The sequence below is a fragment of the Rhodnius prolixus genome, unplaced genomic scaffold (assembly GCF_049639745.1).
Source record: "Rhodnius prolixus isolate KJV_2025 unplaced genomic scaffold, Rpr scaffold_7, whole genome shotgun sequence".
Taxonomy (NCBI): Eukaryota; Metazoa; Arthropoda; class Insecta; order Hemiptera; family Reduviidae; genus Rhodnius; species Rhodnius prolixus.
This window is the reverse complement of record NW_027411582.1, coordinates 39,469,339-39,489,807: the sequence shown is the minus strand read 5'-3', so window position 1 is coordinate 39,489,807 and position 20,469 is coordinate 39,469,339. Positions and strand designations below refer to the sequence as shown.

The 20,469-nt window shown below is 33.2% G+C and overlaps 1 protein-coding gene across 2 annotated transcripts; it reads left to right on the top strand.

Moving 5' to 3' along the window:
• The first annotated feature begins 4,389 nt into the window (after positions 1 to 4,389).
• LOC141447615 (neprilysin-like) lies at positions 4,390 to 14,003 on the top strand. 2 transcript variants are annotated; one of them, XM_074115346.1, is made up of 18 exons: positions 4,390 to 4,532; positions 7,150 to 7,283; positions 7,595 to 7,756; positions 7,835 to 7,918; positions 8,237 to 8,451; positions 8,658 to 8,855; positions 9,112 to 9,213; positions 9,924 to 10,065; positions 10,142 to 10,259; positions 10,733 to 10,829; positions 11,688 to 11,864; positions 11,987 to 12,087; positions 12,165 to 12,223; positions 12,425 to 12,476; positions 12,800 to 12,867; positions 12,952 to 13,100; positions 13,232 to 13,396; positions 13,743 to 14,003. In XM_074115346.1, exons 1-18 carry the CDS (start codon positions 4,510 to 4,512, stop codon positions 13,908 to 13,910), a joined length of 2,214 nt encoding a protein of 737 aa, XP_073971447.1. In that variant the 5' UTR covers positions 4,390 to 4,509; the 3' UTR covers positions 13,911 to 14,003. The 2 variants fall into 2 exon arrangements, with proteins under 2 accessions (XP_073971447.1, XP_073971448.1); XM_074115347.1 differs by lacking the exon at positions 4,390 to 4,532 and adding an exon at positions 6,498 to 6,917.
• The last annotated feature ends 6,466 nt before the right edge of the window (positions 14,004 to 20,469 follow it).

Genomic DNA, 20,469 nt, shown 5'->3' with positions numbered 1-20,469 from the left:
CCTTTACTAGAGTACATATTTGAGTGTTAAAATACGTGAAAGTTCTAATTCTAGTCTAGACAACTTTGAACAATTGATTCATTTATCATTCTAATTTTCTGATGTTAAAAGTTTTCTTGTTAATGTTTTTAATTGTGAGCTTTTTGCTGCAGCTGCTACGAACGAACAACACTATAGATTTGCACTATAGATTAATACAGATTTGCATTTTTAAAGTCTCGACGCTGTGCCACAAAAGAAGGGGAGTTTACCCCACCCAAGTAAGGCCCTCTCTAAAACGATTTTTTTTTTTTTGCGCATCAACAGCTGAGGTCATTAGCGCCCGGAGCTTTTTCCAGTGCACTGCCGGCCTCCGGACAGTGTTCTCTCGTTACAGACAACACTGTCCATCACCGGACAGTGAGCTGTAAGAAGCTCCTAGGAAGAGAAAATCTAAGGGTCAGCAGCTGGATTCGAACCCGGAACCTCCGCGTGGGAGTCCAGTATGCTAACCTCATAGCTAATCCCTTCCCTCTAAAACGATTATTATTAATATTTCTATAACGTTTAGTCCGATTTGATAAAATTTAGCAAGAAGTGGTTAATGCTTCCCTAAGTAACTCTAAAGTGCTATTATTCTCTTACACCTACAAAGAGGAAGTTCTGCAATCATTCAAATTATTAATTATTAATTTGAATGATTGCAGAACTTCCTCTTTGTAGGTGTAAGAGAATAATAGCACTTTAGAGTTACTTAGGGAAGCATTAACCACTTCTTGCTAAATTTTATCAAATCGGACTAAACGTTATAGAAATATTAATAATAATCATACTTTAAGGAAGGGAAAGTCCCACAGAGCTTCTGTGATGCCGTTATTTTCCCCCTCCACAAGAAAGGGAGTATCAATGAAGTATCTAACTACAGGGGAATAGCATTTTTGGATTCAGTACAGAAATTGTTCACTTCCTTGTTAAATGAAAGATTGCACCACTGGGTAACTCAGTATAATATCCTTTGCGAAGAACAGTCGGGTTTCCGGCGTGGTCGTTCCACAATGGATAATCTTTTTGTGCTATTGAACTCGGTCCAGCTGAAATGGTATCAGGGCAGAAAGAAAATTTACTCTTTTTTTATAGATTTAAAAGCCGCTTTCGATTCCGTAAATAGAGAAGCCTTATTTTATAAATTGTACCAATGCGGTATCTCATCTAAGATGGTAAGGGCAATACAAGCTTTGTATAAGGAAACTAACTCGGCAGTTTGGAGCAGTAAAGGTCTTTCGCTTCCATTTCGGACTTGTTGCGGTGTTAAGCAGGGTTGCAACCTAAGTCCTATGCTGTTTAGTTTATTTATTAACGATTTAAAGGATGCGCTTAAGGGAGGGATATGGATAAAGGACTTTAACCTAAAGCTGCTGCTCTACGCGGACGACGTGGTATTATTAGCGGATGATTCGAGAATATTGCAGGAGATGATAAAACAACTGGAAACCTATCTGGACAATTGGAACTTGCTGCTTAATTTGAATAAATCGAAGATAATAGTTTTCAGAAAATCTGGTGGAAAATTGGGTAAGCTAGATAAATGGAAGTTCAAGGGAGAAAAGATAGAAGTTGTTAAGGAGTATAAATATTTGGGATTAAGTCTTACTCCTGCATTAGTTCTAAAGTCTCATTGGAACGATAAAGCGAGGCAGGCGATGCTGGGGTTGAGTAGTGTTTGGGCTGGCTTAATAGCAAACAAATATGTGCCGTCTTCTGCCAAAAATGAGGTGTTTACATCTGTAACAAGATCCGTACTCACTTATGGGTGTCAGATTTGGGGTATTCGATATTCAGACAGAATAGAAAGAGTGCAGAGATCGTTCTTAGATGAAATTGTATCGCCTCCCAAGGAATACACCAAATTACGTGCTCCATTTAGAAACGAAATCATGCCCACTACATGTATTCACATTTTCTCTATTTTTGAAATTTCTCAAAAAGATATGTGAATTCGACAACAGCCGTTTAGTTAAAAAGTTGGCTTGTGAAATAATTAATAAAAAAATTATTTGGTTTAAAGATTTGTCCGATTGGATTAATAAGTTGGATATTAATATTGGGTTAAGCGTGCATTCACCTGAACAGTTTAGTAGCGAAATTAAGACCATACAGAACTCTCTGATTCAGTACTATAGAAATAGTTATATTAATAGCTCCTACCATAAGATCTATGGTAGTTTATCATTTAATGTTGATTATTCTAATATCGGCCTAGATATCTCTGATGTAAGCCTTATAGTGAAGATCAGAGGGGAACTGCTCGACTTAAACTACAAGCCTTATTTAGAAAGGAATTATAAATGCAGTATGTGTAACTTGGCGGCTAATGAAGATGTATTCCATTTCTTGGGCCAGTGTGCCATATTAAGTTTTATTAGAAAAAAGTATTTTCTTAGTGAGGTGCTGACAGGTAGCGAAATGTTAAGTGTACTGAATGGTTCTAATTGGCCGGCTTTACTTGGATACATCAGAGAGGCATGGTCATACAGAGAGTTCCTGATAGAAAATTTCAATTTTTAAGTATGGTATTATATTAGTGTTTCTCCATTTTCATTTCTAAAATTGTTAAAAATAATAATAATAATAAATTCGTAATAAATTAAAATAATAATAATAAAAGGCACATATTGATAATGTAAATAATTGGAAATTAAACACATACAAATATTAATTGTGATTTATACCTAATATTTATTTCAAATTGTTTGAGTTATGAGACATACACTCCTGACAGACGATTAGCAATCATGTCAGTATTCATGCTTTCTACATTTATGTTATATTAGTTCATGTAATTTTGATTTATGAAATAAAGTATGTTTTCTATCTATCTATCTATTAATAATAATCGTTTTAGAGAGGGCCTTACTTGGGTGGGGTATATAAGACGATTGGAATGTAGAGTTAAAATAAAGATTCTGCTTAATTATGAAGATGAAGTGTACAATTTACTCTTTTCAAAAAAAAAATTATAAGTGAAGGGGCCAGCGTAATGCTTCCCTAAGTAACTCTAAAGTGCTATTATTCTCTTACACCTACAAAGAGGAAGTTCTGCAATCATTCAAATTATTAATTTGAATGATTGCAGAACTTTGACATCTAATAAATTCTTAAAAAAATTAATGAAAGTTAATGTAATAAAATGACTTAAATGATATCAATGAAGTTCATATTAATGAAATGTTGGGTATTTGCTGATTTGAGTCTCTTTTGGCGTTCAATCTAATACTTAATATAATACTGGTCTATATTGTGGTTTTAGTTAAACAGATGATTATATTTTTTGCTGCCAACATAAAGATTTTCTTGTATTTTTTTTTAAATCTCTACATTAAAAATTGGTGCAAACACCCTCACATCGTTCTTCTACTGCAATTCTCCAATTAGTATCTCTTACATTTAACGTAGAGCATTTGATTCAAATTTAATTGTTACTAGCATTATAGTTTAATTAAACTGAACTATACTGAATACCTTATACATAAAAAAAAAGAAAATCGACTGAGACTTTTTACCTCTTTTTGCCTCAGTCTTTCTCCAAGAATTGGAGTAAAAAGAAATTTATGAGTGAAAATGGAAGACTTCATGTAAGTTAACGCTTATGCTTGAAGAATATTTTCAACATAAGCTTTTTTATGCAGGTTCTGACGGTAAACCCTGGTTCGGCAGGAAATATCGGAATCAGAAGATTGTTATCCTGGCCAAGTTGCTATTAAAGCGCAGTGCTCCAATGCAATCAGCTCGGAAACAGTTTGGAAATCGGCTCAGCAATCTCAGTAACTGGGCAGAAAATGCAATACTCTATTTTGCATGTCAGGACTTGTTAAAGTGAAAAGAAACGAAATAGCTGGCATCCTGGCAAGGCGCCAAATCCCCTCTTAAGGAGCTTCAATCTTTTCATGGGTTAGGCGATACATATATCTATGAGGAGATTATGAAGGAATTCATAATTCTGCTTAGATGATAACCATAAGCCTAATCATAGCCATCTGTTTAGGCATGTATAACCTTAAGAAATTTGAGCCGTTCCATGGCTTGAACAAAAATAAGTTTCTGCGAAGTCTCATTGGATGCCAGTGAAGTTGCCGAGTGCTGGATAGACATCGAAAATCTAAAATTGGAAGGGTTGTTCCTAGGGACCCATCTTGCTCGTGTGTACATAAGCTCTAGGAAAATTGCAGTGCGTTCCTTCCTTAAAAAGAAAAGAAAAAAAAAAGCTGGATTCTGGAAATCAGGTTATTTGAATCCCAGAGAAAAAGCGTAATAACAGGACAAACATGGAAATGTGAATTAATTATTTTAAGTGATATGTTTGCGGATACAGGCTATCAACATAGATGACAAAACTATCCTCCCTGTTTATCTTTTATCTGAGTTATATTTATTTTTGTTTTCACATGTTAGAAAAGAGATAGTTGTAGGTTCTCTATTGCAGTCTGCAGACTCGTTGGCAACGTTGGCAGATAACTGGCTCGTGGCGGCTGAATGGATCTACGGTGCTTTATATTGTAAGCGCTTTGTCTTTTAATATTTTATTATAATATGCTGGTTATTATCAAAGTGAATTGGGTTAGTGAGATGTTTGTCTGTAAATACTTTATCAGAACACTCTGTCACGAAAATAATTTTCTCAGTCCTGTTTTCTTTCAGTTCATGCTTATACAGCTTAATGTTCATTGTAGAAACGTACAAGAGATGGATTATTAGTAACCCTCAAGATTGCACACAGATGATTCACATTCTCTGCATGTTCTCATTTCTCGTGCCGTAAAGGAGCAATTTTTTTTAAAAAAAAAGTGCAAAAATGCATATTATACGCTATTTTATTTTCACATTATTTTCACTTCAATGCAAATTCTTTAAAGTTTTCTTAATGAATAGATAGTGCAAAAGATCCATCTAGGGAAACACGCGCATATGGAGTTTATATCTCCTACTTGTGAGTTTGTGAATGTGTTTTTAATAGTTTTTCGCATACGTTAGTTTGTGGTGTAGATTTGTAAAATTTCAGCCTTCTTAAGACAATTTCATGAAGTCATTGAGGTCAAAGTAACACTCGTTTTGTTTATCTGGGTTTTTCTCTTTCTCTCTTTGCCATTAGACAGTGTTGCAGCATAAGTATTTCCTTTTTTTCATAAAAGTAGAACAAAACAAAATGTAGTTAAAACTTAGTAAATTATTCTAAGGGATGTAAGATGAATTTCGTTTAAAGAAGTAAGCTCAAGGATAATTGTTTAACTCCTTTTTGAATTGTATTTTATCAATAGTCCACTTTGTTAGCTAATGAGAGTATTGTTTAATTCAAGCTATATTTTTACAGCGGGATTTTTTTAGTGATCCTTATATTTGAGTGAATAGAGAACTTTCCTGCATTGAATGAAAACAAGAACAGCATCTAAAAATAGTTTAAAGGAACTGATTATGGCGGAAATAGTCCCAAAAAATTGATAACATTATACATATTGCAGATAAAACATACTATAGTTTGAAATTTATTTTATAATGTGATTTAGTTTAAAAAAAAGAATGGGATTGAATTTTTAAAAATATTAAATGGTATTAAATCATATCAACTGCTTGAATCATCTGCAACACATAACACCATTCCCCCTCAGACATCAGTTTCTCTAAAAATTTTGTTAATATCATCGGCCTCGCGCTTAAAAGGTGTTACATTGGTAATTTAATTTAGAAAAAAAAAATAATCCTTATTATTTTGCGTCTTCTCGTTCTATTGTGCAAACGTTAAAACTAATGGTACACGATGAACATTGCCAACATTGTGAGGATTTGGACCTGGCACTGAAATTAGGCGAAAAATAGATATAAATAGAATTAACCTGGGCAAAAAATATATTGCCAGAATATTGCTAATGCTACACCTTTTTGCTTTTATTCTAGCACTATCCTGAGAAAGAGATTTGCCCCATTGCACATTGCACACATATCTGTGACTCTCTGTCTAAACGACTAACTTATCTTTAAAGTTGCAGAAGATAAATTGAGCATTTATGTATATTACTTGGTCAACCCTAAGTGGTACATAATATATTTTTTGAAAACAATGTAATGACCAAAAAGTCTTTTAACCCTGAAGAATGTGTAAACATACAATCAATATGTAACAATATCACCATAATTCTTAAAAATTTTGAATTTTATGTTTCTTAAGCTGTAAATTGCTAAAATAACATCCTCTCTTTTTGAATTATTTTTAAAGAACTCTAGCTTATAGTGTTTGATCTCTACGTAATCCCGTTCACCCTGCGTTTTGTAGATAATGCAGTTTTCAAAAATAAATTTAATACATCCATTGATTACTTATTGACATTTTTTAATTATCTTTTATTTTTGAACTCTACTTTGTAGAATTTAAGTCTTGAAAAAGTTTATCCATCTGCCAAAAGTTTCGATATGTACTGATCGATATGAGGTTTTGTAATCTGTTGCACTGTTATTGTTACCTTGTGAAGGTTTTGTATACATGAAGATTAAATTCACTCAAAAAATTAAGACTGAAAACAGTAACAATCTTTAAAGATCCAGAAACAATCGAGAATAGTTTAAAAGTAATAAAACGAGATAGATTGAAACGTTAATTTGGTCATACAACTCTCTGTAAAAAGTCGTGGTAAAGATGAGGGACAATAAAATAAATAGTGAGCGAAAGATACTCTCAATTAAAGTAACATCTTATTTAAATTCCTTGAGTGAGGTGCGGTAACATACCCTGTTATGATTAAATTGTGGTAATAGTTAACATGCTGAGAAAGTATTGTGAGACAGGATGCGAAAGGAGCTATGAAATGCCCGACGATCAGGATATGACAATTTCTATCCCGAAATTAAGACGTAGTCAGCAATGTTTATACCCCATTTGTAGAGACAATCTGGTAAGACAAAGTACTTATATTAATAATTTTTATGAACGGTTTATTGTACATGAACTTCCTATGTATCTTGCTTTGAAACTTTTGGAAGAACTCGTGTAATAATGAGAGAAAACCGTAACTTACTAATGTGTCTTGCCCTACAATATTTCCAAAATATTAATTTCCTATTACATTTGTTTTTACCTCGATATTATAATCAACCAGAAAAATTTAGTTTGTTTTAAACTTTTAGGTTATTGCTGGCATTGTCATGTAAGGCAAGGGTCTTGTTTTCACCAATATGGAAATCACATAAACTGGCAGATGATATCCTTGTTATTAACAAAACGCCGGAAATTTGTTACACAGAAGAATGTAAAGCAGCAGGTAAAATTATTCATCCTAAATAGGGATGCAGAATACATTGAGAGCACTACAGTGATAAACTGTCTTCATTTATTATGTCTTAAACTGATAAGTACTCTGTTTGACTAACAACTTAACATAGCATGACTACAGAAAGCTTAGGTAGAATACATACTTAGAGAACTGAAAGTTGTTAATTGCAACACTTAAATAATTAGTTTAATTTAATTTTAATTTTTTAATAAGTCCTCTTAAAGTAGTACAATTTCTGCAAATTATAAATACCCCGCTTTGTTTCATACTCATTTGATTTGTGATGGTTATTTTTAAAGCTGCATCTCTAGCCAGTAATATGAATTTGTCTGCCGACCCTTGCACGGATTTCTTTGAATTTGCCTGCGGTGGTTGGACTAAAGCTCATCCTGTACCAAAGACGGAATCACATTGGAATCAGTTTAATCTAGTAGACGAAAAGCTTAATTTACAATTAAGAGGTAACAATTTCTCGAATTTAATTATATTGCGAGTCGGATTAGAAGCGTCATTATTTAATGAGCAATATTGATTTCCAGAAATTCTTGATCTTCCAATTAATTCGGATGACTCATATCCTGTGAAAAATGCCAAGCGTTTTTACAAAGTTTGTATGGAAGAAGGTGAGTTAATTTACAGGTTACTTGAGGGTAAAAAGCGTTTAATAAATCGCACAGTCCGATTTAGTTCAAACTATAAACTTATAAAGCTTTTGTAGTTATAGTTGAGAATGGTGAACATCAAACTTTAAGCCAGAAATATTAGCAAAATGGAAACCCAGTGAAGATCTTTAGTCACCTAAACAATCTGGAATATTCTCTTCTTCAATTAAGATCCCAGATTGTGCACTGAAATTTTTTGTTTGAACTTGGCCAAAGGGGTTTTTGTAATATTATGAATATTCCTTCTAATTCTGAATGAATTTTTGGTTTTCTTTATAGAAAGTGCTTATGGAAGTGAAAACCCCCTAAAAAAGCTGAAATCTTTACTGAAAACGTTTGGAAGTTGGCCGATAGCAAGTTATCCTTGGAGAGGAGGCGGCTCTTTCGTCTGGAGTGACGTGTTAGCGGATATTACTAGAACTTTAGTTGTGTGGCCAATCATCTATGTGGCCGTATCTGGGGACCGCAAGAACTCAACTCGTCATGTAATTACGGTAAATGAAGTTTTCTACTGTTCTTACAAAATTGACAACTAACTGTATAAAACATGAAATTAATCGGATCTTGTTTTCATCAAAATTTTATTATTTTTGGTCACTTTCAACTGTATGTATAAATTAAAGGGAAAAAATAAACCCTTTGGAAGAAAATTGGAAAATGACGTAAACAGTAATTAAAATTAACTCTCTTTTTATGTTAGATAGATCAACCTTCATTAGTGGTACCAAGAACAATGTTGTCCGACGTTATCACATACAAACATCAAATTGAGGCTTACAAAACCTGGGTGAGAGAAACAGCAATTTTGCTGGCTAAAGTTAGCGGCCAGAGAGTTGACCTAGTAGCGATTGGTATTCAGGCAGAAGAAATTGTTAATTTCGAATCTGAATTGGCCAAGGTATGTGAAATCCGTAGGATGCTAAAATCTGTTGTTGCTAAATGTTAATGTGAAAAATGTCTCTTGTAATTCACTATTCATAGCTGAAGGTGTAGCACAAATGTGGTGTTGCAATATTGCTCATCATTTATGTGTGATGATGAGTGGGAAATGAGTAGAAAGAAAGTATAATGGATATAATATAGATCTAAATCTTAGATTGTAAAAAGTATTGTTAATTAATAAGACGATTAAAATCCCTCGCTGATCCCTTTAGATAATGAGTACGAGAGAGATGAGAAGGAATGTTTTAAGAACATACAACGCAATGACGCTGAGGGAATTGCAATCATGGACAGACATGTCCGCACCTGGCCAGGTGAGTTCATTAGTTCACGCTTTGTTTTAATTAAACATTAAGAATAGTTCTAGAATATTAAAGGAATTTTGTCTATATTTTAATTTTTTTCTACTCGAGTGAAATGTTTGGTTATTGATGAAAGAAGGGAGAGAATGTCAATAGTGTGACTAAATTCTTGTACTACTTTCTTTGTGTAAATCCCTAAGTATATTGGGCACTAGTGCGTGGGTTTGCAAACAGTGAATTTGTAATTAGAATTAAATATGTTCAGTATAAGTTTAGATCTTGAGAATTGTAGCAGAGTCACACTGGTTCACACCAAATTTTGTGTTGATTATTCTTGATGACGCTAATTACCACACAAGTCGTTGTGGTATCAAACAAACAAACAAAAAATCAAAATGTAAGGTTTATGGTGAGATTGGTAGCGATTTATCGATTGAATGGTCTTAGAGACCATAATGAATCTATTAAAGATTTTTTGTCGATAATAAAAGGACAGACTTCAGGTGACTTGCACTCCACTATCTTCGCCAACTTCTACAAATAATTATTCATTTTAACGTTGGTAATTATGATTTTCTTGCCTACTTATATATGTTAGCCAAATGGAGCATTACGTATTTTTTAAAGAACTTAATTACTTGGTCATTATGCCTTTATAATTTAATGTTCGGCTATTAACTAATTTATTTTCTAATTGCCAATAGATCTTTTTTTAATTTAAGATTAATTGGCTAAGACTTGTGGAAAGAATCTTTCAAGAGACCGAAGTAAACGTAAATTGGAGTATGTCAGTGGTTGTAAGAGAAGTTGACTACCTGTTTAAATTAGTCAAATTAATTCGAGACACTCCTACCAAAGTTTTAGGTAAACAGTTATAGTAATGAAAGAGAAAGGTTAGCTAGCTGTCATTTCTTTTATGGGAAGCTATTTTTTTTTACAGCTAACTATCTCAATTGGAGAGTGGTGAAGTTCTTCAGTAGAGAACTGAACGATGACATGAGAAAATTAGCATTTCAATTTGAACAAGTGTTCACTGGGGCAACCATGGATCAGCCAAGGTTTGTTATCTAAATATCTTTGCATCTCTTTGCTGTAATCCGGTTATTCTCCAGTAGAAGTGACGATTTCTTCTCTTTTTTTTTAATTCAAAATATGCACATCCGGCTTCAGTCCACTTGTTACAGCAAATTAGTATTGATTTGAATGCCCGTTCCAGTTCACTTTGCGGAATTGCTTTTGAAGCACGCAAAATAACTCGTTAACTTCATTTTAAGTTAAAGGCTTTTTTGAAATACAGAGAAATCGCAGATCAGCAAACAGACAAAAAGTTAAGTAACTCACCAGTCAATTCTTGTCCAATTGGATCTAATTCTTTTTTAATAATACCCGTACTTATTGTAAAAAAAACACCAATCTCAAAAAAAATATTCCTTGATACTTTGAGCGTAAATTATTTATTATAATTGGTGAAGGATCCTGTTCCTCAGGGATACTTCAGGCAAAAGGCTACAAATATAATTTTTTGAACTAGGTGGAAAGAATGTTTGCAATCCACGGATGGAGCTATGAACATGGCTGTTGGATATATTTATGCCAAAAAATATTTTGACAACGCTGCCAAACAAGTTGTAAGTTTACCAATTATATACATTTTGTAATTAATAGTCAGTTGTTGATCATTAAATGAGATAGTACTCCCAGTTACATTCAAGTTTTGACGGGCAAATCAAAATCTTGACACTCGTTAAGCTTTAGAGAGCGGTGGACCTGACTATCATCAATTTGATAGTCTATCAAGGCTCAAACGCCTTGTTTGAGCGTCAAGCATTGTAAAGACGCCTGTCTACCTCCAGTTGTGAAGGAAAGAGCTTAGGTACCTGGCTTTTTCAGCCAAATTTTGTAGTTGTACACTCGTCATAGTTTTGTTTCGTTGTACATTTAATCATAAAAATTGCTCATGTTCAGGCTGTGTGCAACGTGGACAACCTTTCTTCTTCTTGTATATGAACCTGTCTTCCGAAACCTTTTGGTTCAAAGTAAAAATTGCTGGAATATTGTATGTTGGAAACATTGGCCACAATCTATCCATCCATCCTTCAATTAGCAATGCTCTTCCTCGTTAAAAAAAAAAAAGTGTATACAAGTTGACTAAAGCGTACTAAACGTTAGAACTGATTACAGCCTTAACACAACACAGAATAAGGAATAGCAGAAAAAAATAAACAGTCTAACCGAAAAAACTACGTGATCTTATTTCTGTCGGTAGAGCTTTTTTCTAACCAGTATTCCTATCGTCTTTTTTTTGTGTCAATTAGTGTGTTATACATCTATATGTTTTATAGACTGTTAGATGAAATTGAATATTTAATGAAATAAAATCAGAATCATTTAACATTTGGTACGCAAATAAATTAATTTTGATGCTGTTAGAAAGTGTTATACATTAAAATAAAAAAAAACAAAAAAACCTTCCCTTCTCTGTTCAGGCTGAAGTAATGTCTGCTAACATAAAGGCAGTGTTTTCCGAACAGATGGATAATTTGAGCTGGATGGATGAAGAGACCAAGAAGGCGGCAAAAATAAAAGTTGACACGATGTCCCAACTTATTGGATATCCAGCATGGTATGACAATAGTACTGCCTTGGAGCATTATTATGATGGGGTAATTATTACAAGATATTTTGAAAAAAATTCAAATTATTTTTAGCACTAATCATGTTATCAAATAAATGAAAATTTCTAGGTTAGACATTTTTGCTATAAACGAAATGTTTACTTTTACAGTTGAGCATCGATGATTCACATTTTGATAATGTCAGAAATGCTAGAAGCTTTAATTCGCTAAAAATGCTGAAAAAATTAGGAGAACCAACTGAAAGAAGCGAGTGAGTATTTTTTTTTAAATTCTATTAAATTTAATCTCGCTATTAAAGTTTGATAAACCATTTTTTATTCTTTCTAGGTGGCCTATTAGTCCAGGAGTAGTTAATGCTTATTATAATTCCCAGACGAACTCAATAAGTAAGTGTTACTGTAGATGATATCTTGTAACATGAATGAAAAAAGTGTTGGTTTAATAAAGTAATTGTGTAGCTTTATTTGTACTGTACGCGATCTTGACACACTTTACGTTAGATCTTTATTTACTTTTCTCTTCAATACCAACATTAGTGTATTCTTTGTACTTCGTGTAGGCTAACCATAACTAATTTTCATTTGCAGTATTTCCCGCTGGAATTCTTCAGCCTCCATTCTTCAGCAAGAAAAGAACTGAGTAAGCTCTTCGCAATGTAACTTAGAATTTCTAATCATGGATCGATAAACTTTATTATTAAATATTTATGATACATATAAAGATGAAGTACCAATGTAAATTTATTTATAGTTTAGGGAGCGCTTAGGATTGGTCAGGGATATTATTTTAAGGCAAATTCCTAAAATATAGCCCAGCATTGCGAGCCAAAACTTCTCTCTTACGTTTTAAACTGATAAGAGACAACTTGAGGGCGTGTTACACTTTTTTTTAAAAAGAAACTGTAAACATTTAAAAGTAAAAGTGGTTTAATTTTATATGTTTCTAATTAGCTTTTACTTTAGGGCACTGAATTATGGCGGAATTGGCGTTGTTATTGGTCACGAAATTACTCACGGATTTGATGACGTTGGTAAGATAATTAATTGAGCATTGTGAGTCCTACGTCAAAAGCTTAATTGAATTTCTATCAAGGATTGCCTGATGCTTGTTTTAGGTCGACATAGCGATGCTCATGGGAATCTTGCCCAGTGGTGGTCAGAAGAAACAATTCAGACATATTTAGAGAAAGCAGAATGTTTTATTTCACAATATGGATCTTATAGAATACCTGTGTTAGATTCTACTTTGCTCACGAAAGTCACGGTTAGTTTTATTTTAATTTTTCTTCATGCTGTTTATCTGTAAGAGCTAATCTCTGTTAGCTTGTTTATTGCGTACACTTTTATTTCAACTATAGATTTTTACAATCTTTACAAAATGCCTGAAATCATTAGGTTAACGGAGTAACCACATTGGGCGAGAACATAGCTGACAACGGAGGTCTGCACTCTGCCCTGCTTGCCTATAGAAAGTATGAGGCCAAAAATGGTCCTGAACCGAGACTTCCTGGCCTAGAACAATATTCGCCTGAACAACTTTTCTTTATAGCATTTGCCACGGTAAGTAATGTTTCTTCAATTGATCAAAATAAATGTAGTGACAATGTAAAAGGATTGTACGATTATTTTTCAAACTTAGTATTTGTATTTTCACAGAATTAGATATACTATATAACTCTTTTTGGCAGTACTTTTAGGAAATTGTAAAGTTGATAGGTTATTCTTCCCTCTAAAGTGTCATTTAATGAAAATTGAAATAAAAGAAAGTCATTTGGGTGTTTCTCAAGATTGTTTTCTTTTCTTTTAAATTTTAGCAAAAGGCAGAGATCCAATATTGTATCTTTCTTATAACAACTAAATATTTTATTATCTTATTATTTTTCTACTTTGATTTTATATTTCGCAGAACTGGTGTGAATCCTCTACTAAAGAGTCATTACTACACGAGGTGCTAAACGATCCGCACAGTCCACACAAATTCAGAGTACAAGGTAGCCTTGAAAATTCTGTGGAGTTCACCAAAGCGTTCAACTGCCCTAGCCAAGCGGAAAAACAAGTTTGCACGATTTGGTGAAGCCAAGTTTTTGGCGCTTTATGGATACTTTTATTTTTTTTAGATTTATTTATGTTGTATTTTTTTAAATAAATAAAATGTATATATTTTGTACATTTTTGGATATTATTTTAAACCATTTTGATTTGAAAACATAAATCACAGCCTCAGGAAAATTCGTTGATGGAACGCTGGATTACAGAGCTTAGTTTCAAGTCCAGGCAACCTCAATTACTTACCTTTTTGAAGTCTATACATCTCACTTGAACTCCTTAGAGAGGCACATATCTAATTGAATAACGCTACTTGGAAACCCAGTTGCTAGTAACCTAAACTGTTGATGAGCATTAAAAAACCTATCTGTTATTGACTACCGAATATTTTTTTAAAGTATTTAATGTATTGCTAAAATTGAGCCTAAAGAAAATTCCTCAACTGGAAACTGAAAGAAAATGGCCCTTAGCATCTCATTCACACAGATTGTAACTTATTCTTTTATCGTTTTGTCTAATTAAAATCGTTATCTTGGGCGGGCGTACCATTAAAGTTACATATCAATTTGTTGTACTGGTACAAACAATGTAGTGTTGATAAAATTAAAAATGACTCAAGTGTTCGGAATTTATTTCAGTTTAACTACTTTTTTTAAACAATATACTGAAAAGTTTGACTTATTGATTTTCAAACCTACTTATTGGGTCTGTTTTTTTAATTACTAATAGTTCAATTTTTGCTTTTTTTCGACACTGTATTCATGAGGTAAACCACCTACTTAGCCCAAGGTTAGTGAACAAAATAATTTAATTGTTTAATTAGGTACTTTTTAATTGTTCCTAAAAAATAATTTTAATATTATAACTAAAGTTAAATTGGATTAGTAATTTGTTTAAAAAAAAAAGAACAGCGCGTACCAACATCTGGTGCGATATTTAGGAGATAAGCTCTAAAACAGCAAAAAGCTGAATATGGATCCACAAAATAACGAAGAAATTAAGAAACCAAGAATGAATTAAACTAAGTCACGTACGAAGAGTATAGTTGTAAGAACAAAAGGTTCTGTCCCGAGAATGAAAAACAAACCAGCGTCTAGTATAAGCAAATATTTATATATAGCATGCAATATCTATCAATTAGGCTAAGGTTCTTGACATGTTACTAATATCTTTTAATAATCTTTCCTTCCCTAAGCTTACAATTGGTACTTGACATCTTCAGGAAACAATTTGGATTATAAATATATCTAAGTTGCTGACCGTTCTTAAGAAAGACCAGACATCCAATAATTGGTATCTGAAGTTTTAATTAAAATAAAGAAAAACTACTGTAGCCAAAAATTTCAGATTATTTGTTGACGGGCTTAAGAGAGATCTTTGGGGACTGGAGCCTTTTATAATGCATTGCCAGCTTTTGCGCATTATTCTTTCGTTAAGGAGGTGAATACACTGAAATAGGAACCAGGCGGTCAAATGAGTTAGCTACTGAAGTTTATTTCTTAAAATACAAAGCATTTTGAAGATAAATGTCGCCACAATTTTCCCACTACTGAAGAAGGAAGGATTCGTGTATGATAGAAATTCTTGAGGATACGAAGAATGCTGAATGAAGCTGTTGCAGAGAAGCTTGCTTGCTAGTAGGTGCTAGTTAACTCATTGGCGTATGTATGTCTGTACTGTTCATTGTGTTCATGAACGTAGTTCGATTTTCCCACCCACAGAGTTTTCTAGCTTTGCAGATATGACGTCATGGGTAGCCAACCCTCAATGGTATCCTTGGAAACAACATATTTGGCCATCTTTTTCGACCTTGGCTCTTCCACTAATTCGGCCCACTTCGTTACGCTAGATATATTTATGGGTTTGTAAATTTAAACCAGGATCTTTGAACCAATAAATTTGCTTCTAAAAGGAACGTGCTTGAATATACTCTATGGATAAATTTTCCATTTTTAACACGGTTCTGTGACGTCAACGATGAGATGGTACATGTCGTCACCAGACACCAGTTGTAAAAAAGAGAAAGTAAAAAAATTAATCTAGTAAAAGGAAACTAAAAGTAAAATTATCTTTGGTTTTTCTTAATGATTAAGCTCTACGATTGTTTCGAGCGGATTACAGTAGGTAGAAGGATTCAACCGAAAACTATTATCCACTTACTATCTCTTTTATTTGAAAATAAGGTCAAAGCTAAAATGTGCCTAAAGGGTAGACTTGTTTTGGTAAAGGTAAGGTAAAATTCATCGGAAAATTACCGAATTGGGACCCAGTTCGTCTAGATTTCTACATGTTTTCTCACTGTTATCCAGTTTTAAAGCCGAAGCTAAAATATACAAAAGGGTAGAATTTTTTTGGAAAAGGTAAGGTAAAATGCAAGGGAGAAATTCCGAATTGGGTTCCACTTCGTTTAGATTTCTACTTGCTTTATCTCTGTTATCTAGTATTAAAGGCCGAAGGTAATGTATACATATGTAAAGGTTAGCTTTCTTTTAGAAAATGTAAGCAAAATACAATGAAAAAATCGAATGACACCTTATTCATGGAAATCAATCCATGCGTTTAGGTGCTGAGTGGTTTACAAAAAAGGTAACAAGAAGATTTTCTGAAAATGCCGTTTTTGCCCATTTTCGGCAACTTCATTCCCGAAATCTGTTAGATCTGGGTTGTTGTGAAAAAAATTACAGTTATAAACAAGAATTTGTCTTATATTTTAAAGAAAATTCTCTTTAATTGAAAAATAGAAACAAATTGTCAAAGTTGGGCGTTTTTCAACGTTACGCTTTTTCGTGCACTTTTTGATGATCAATCCTTATACAACTGCCCTACCGTACAGTTTTCATATTTTTCAGGAAAAATTGTTATTGGAGGTGATCTAACGAAATTGCAACTATAAGCACTCAACTAAAGTACCACTTCAGAATAATTTATAGTACCGCCCTTGAACAATATCTAGAATAATAATTGCTTTGCCAAAATTCTGAATAAGGAATCGAATATTTGTGAGTGCCACTTTTTAGAAGAGACTATTGAGTTTTTTGGAATTTTCTATGAACCAGCTGTTTTGATTTAAAATTGGAATGTTAATTAGGCACACACACACATATGCATATGTATATAATTTGAAATATTTTTATAGAAATAACGATTCTTCAAACAGAAATATGTACATATATGGAAAAACATTCCTTAAAGTTCACCTCAAAATTAGAAACTTCATAGATGTTTTTATGCACTAGCAGCCAATGTTTGGTTGAACAATCAATCTAGTAATTAAATGTTTCTTTGGAAAAAAAAAATTGAGATTTATCAGCCTAACCTATCACACTAACACTAAACAGTTGCACTCACTTTAGATATGAATGGCCTTGAAATTTTTAGAGAATTAGCATGTTTTCACGGAGGTACTATTTTCCAAGGGCATCTATTGTTATAAATCCATAGTTTTGTTAAATTCAACTGTAAATTGGTTATAAAAAATTCCATAATAGTTTGTATACTTCTCAGATCTGCTAACTGTTAAGAAAGAAAAGGTCATTGTATGAATCAGAAGCAATGTTGTGAATTTGGCATAAACAAAAACGTCGGAATGAAGTTGAGGTCGTGGTCGGTAGGTCAAAGGAGCTACACTGTCCGCACTGCCAGTCTCAAAGCTCTCATTCACTACATGTACAGGAACGTTTTTAGAAAAGAGTTATCCTACGGTCAAATCAATAAAACGGTGAACGTTCTGAGCATGGCCAACTCAAGTAAGAAAGCTAGTACAGTTGTTTTGGTTTTAATACATCTTCAATAGCTTTGTAATACTTACTACACATAAGTGTAAAAGTACGCTTGTATGTTGATGTTTTAAAAATGAGTTCAATTTCTAAACTTTGATTATTTACAGATCATGTACAGTAAATAAAGAGCAACAAGGAATGTGTGCTACTTACAGCTTGAGTCATATATCAATTAAAAAGCATATTTTGAAATTCATTACTTTTTTTTTAATCTTTGGAAACTGGCCAACGCTCGCTTTAAAATCAGTTGGAAATTTATTAAGCATGTCCTCATTTCTTGCTGTATAAAATTCCATACACAAAACATACACAAAATAGATCAGATACAGTACAGAATGAACTAAAAAACTTTGCTTACATTTCTTTTATTTTCTCCTTTCTCTCAAAGTATTGCACTTGTACCAATTTTTGGTTTCACTTGAAAAAGAAAGTTACGAGGTCCGCTAAGTGCAAAAAAAGAGATTTCCGAAAATTTGACATGGGTTTGTGGGTAGAATCAACCCCCAAAAAAGTAAAATCGATGAGTTCAAATTTGGTAGTTTTTGTAGTAAATAATCCGGAAGTAAGCTTTTTGACACAATCAGCATACCGGAGATGCCTAAGAGATAACCAGTGGAGATGCCACTTTCGCTGAATTGTAGGACATTTGATAAAAACTGTTTTCTTATTACTAAGTTGTCAGAAAAATAAAGTAATCGCCTGTTTTTCAGGCGGATTTTAATGTACAACTACGAAATTAGAAAACAATGAAGGAGAGGCGGAAGATCATACTTAACCAGCAAAATTTTCCCAACAAATGAAGAGTAGCTACACACTGGGTTTGAATCTCCTACCTACTAGTTTGCAATCAGAACTACTGACATCTGGACACAACTAGTATACGACATGTTCATGGAGACAGGAACATCTTTGAAGTTCACATGCAGTTAGAATTGCGTTAAACTAATAAACAGATTAGCCTTGGCGCCAAAGACGATAAGGACGTAGCCTATTACTGGAACGATCCATCGGGCGTTAACAATGTGAGAAGTGCATGTGCAACAAGGGATTTATGAGGTCACTCGTAGACATCCCCGGGAAAGCCGATAACAAGTCGTTCTAGCAAGTTGTGCTCGCAATGCACAGAATGGCACGTACGTTTACTTCGCAAAGTGTCGTTTGGCTGCATCTTCAGAGAGAGAGAATGTTGCTTTGTTTGCCAATAAAACCAGATCTTGCAACACTCTAAGGTATGCTATATTTCACTAAATCAGATCTTCCATGAAAGGGTCTCTAGTAAGACCTCTTCCTTCATCGTGTAGTAAAAGGTACATCCGTACAAACGTGCATGGATCGTTACGGATTCACCTTAGGAAGCACATTGAACCAGAAAAATAAATCAGTTATATTCTGGCTCACATCACTTTGTAGTTTGTTTTTTTTTAAGATTAAATTTAAAAAGTTTCCATTGAATTAAGTAAATTTAATGGTGAGGAGGCGAGCGCATATTGACTTGCAGTCCGTCACTATTTGAAATGCTTATTCCAGGAAACTTCATCTGTGTAGAGTTCTCTGGAAGAGGTATATTTACGTTCTAACATCTGCATGATATTTAGCCATATCAAAATGTTTACTCATTTTCTGTGTTGATGGAATTTAGTTCATTAGAAGTGGAAGTGAGCAAGGTGTATTTCTGAGAACAATGATTTTAGTGTGTAGCTGGGGCAGGGGAGCTGATCCATGCTCTTTAACAGTATCATCTAAATACAGTGAAGTGTACACTATTGTGACGCCAACCATTCTTGTTCAACTTTTCAAGTAAAAATATTCCCAATAAAAGTTTTAGGCTCCAATGTGAATCAGTAGCCAGGGAACATTTAATGGGAACAAATCAAGGTGAGGTTTTTTTTTTTTTTTTTTTTTTGTAAAATAAAGTCTTGAATTTCCCACAATAATTTGCATCATAATGTAAATATTTCTCAAAAGAAAATAGCACTGGATTCAAATAATGAACGAAGTTTCGCAAGAAGCAATTTATATTGTAACATTGAAATTACAATCATATTTTACATTGTTATAAATACAAGTATAATTTGTGTATTTGCTACCATAATTGTGCAACATTCCTAGAAAATTATATATGTACATTAATTAATTCTACACACTAATTGTGGGATGTCGAAAATAGCCCGTCTGGTGGATTTGAGTAATTTTGTTATTCCCCTTAAAGTAATTGTAACTAATTATATTTCTTTTATTATTTCATTATTATTTTTTTTTTTAATCTTCTTAGAATAGTTACATAGCCATTAAGAGTAAAAATTATTTAAAAAAAATTAAAATCTACATTCTAGAAGTTCTGGTTACATCTCAATACTCACTCTTAATGGTACACATAAAGTAAAAATATTGATGTAAGATTGGAGTTGTTACAAACGTTAGTCGATGAATGTAAAGGATGTTAGTCGCATGAACGCTTGCAACCTTAATTAACAGGAGATATTATTACGGAATGATTTTATTGTAAATAAGTCTATAATGAGTTAATAAATAATAATCCATAGCTACTGCTCTAGATGGAAAGAATAGTGCAGTTCTTTTTTTGACTTGGCTCACTCGTTTGGTCTAGCCCATTCCAGGAGTATTGCGATCTCGTGTTTCGTATCTCAAAAGCTATTGTTATTTAAAAATCTGATTGTTATATGCCATAGGTAAAGAAGCACAAATAAGCTATCGAAAATTCTTCGACTTCTTTAATTTCTGTGCCAAATTCTCCAATTCTCTGTCACATTCAAAATTTTGCCTCCATTTCGATTCCAGATACTATCG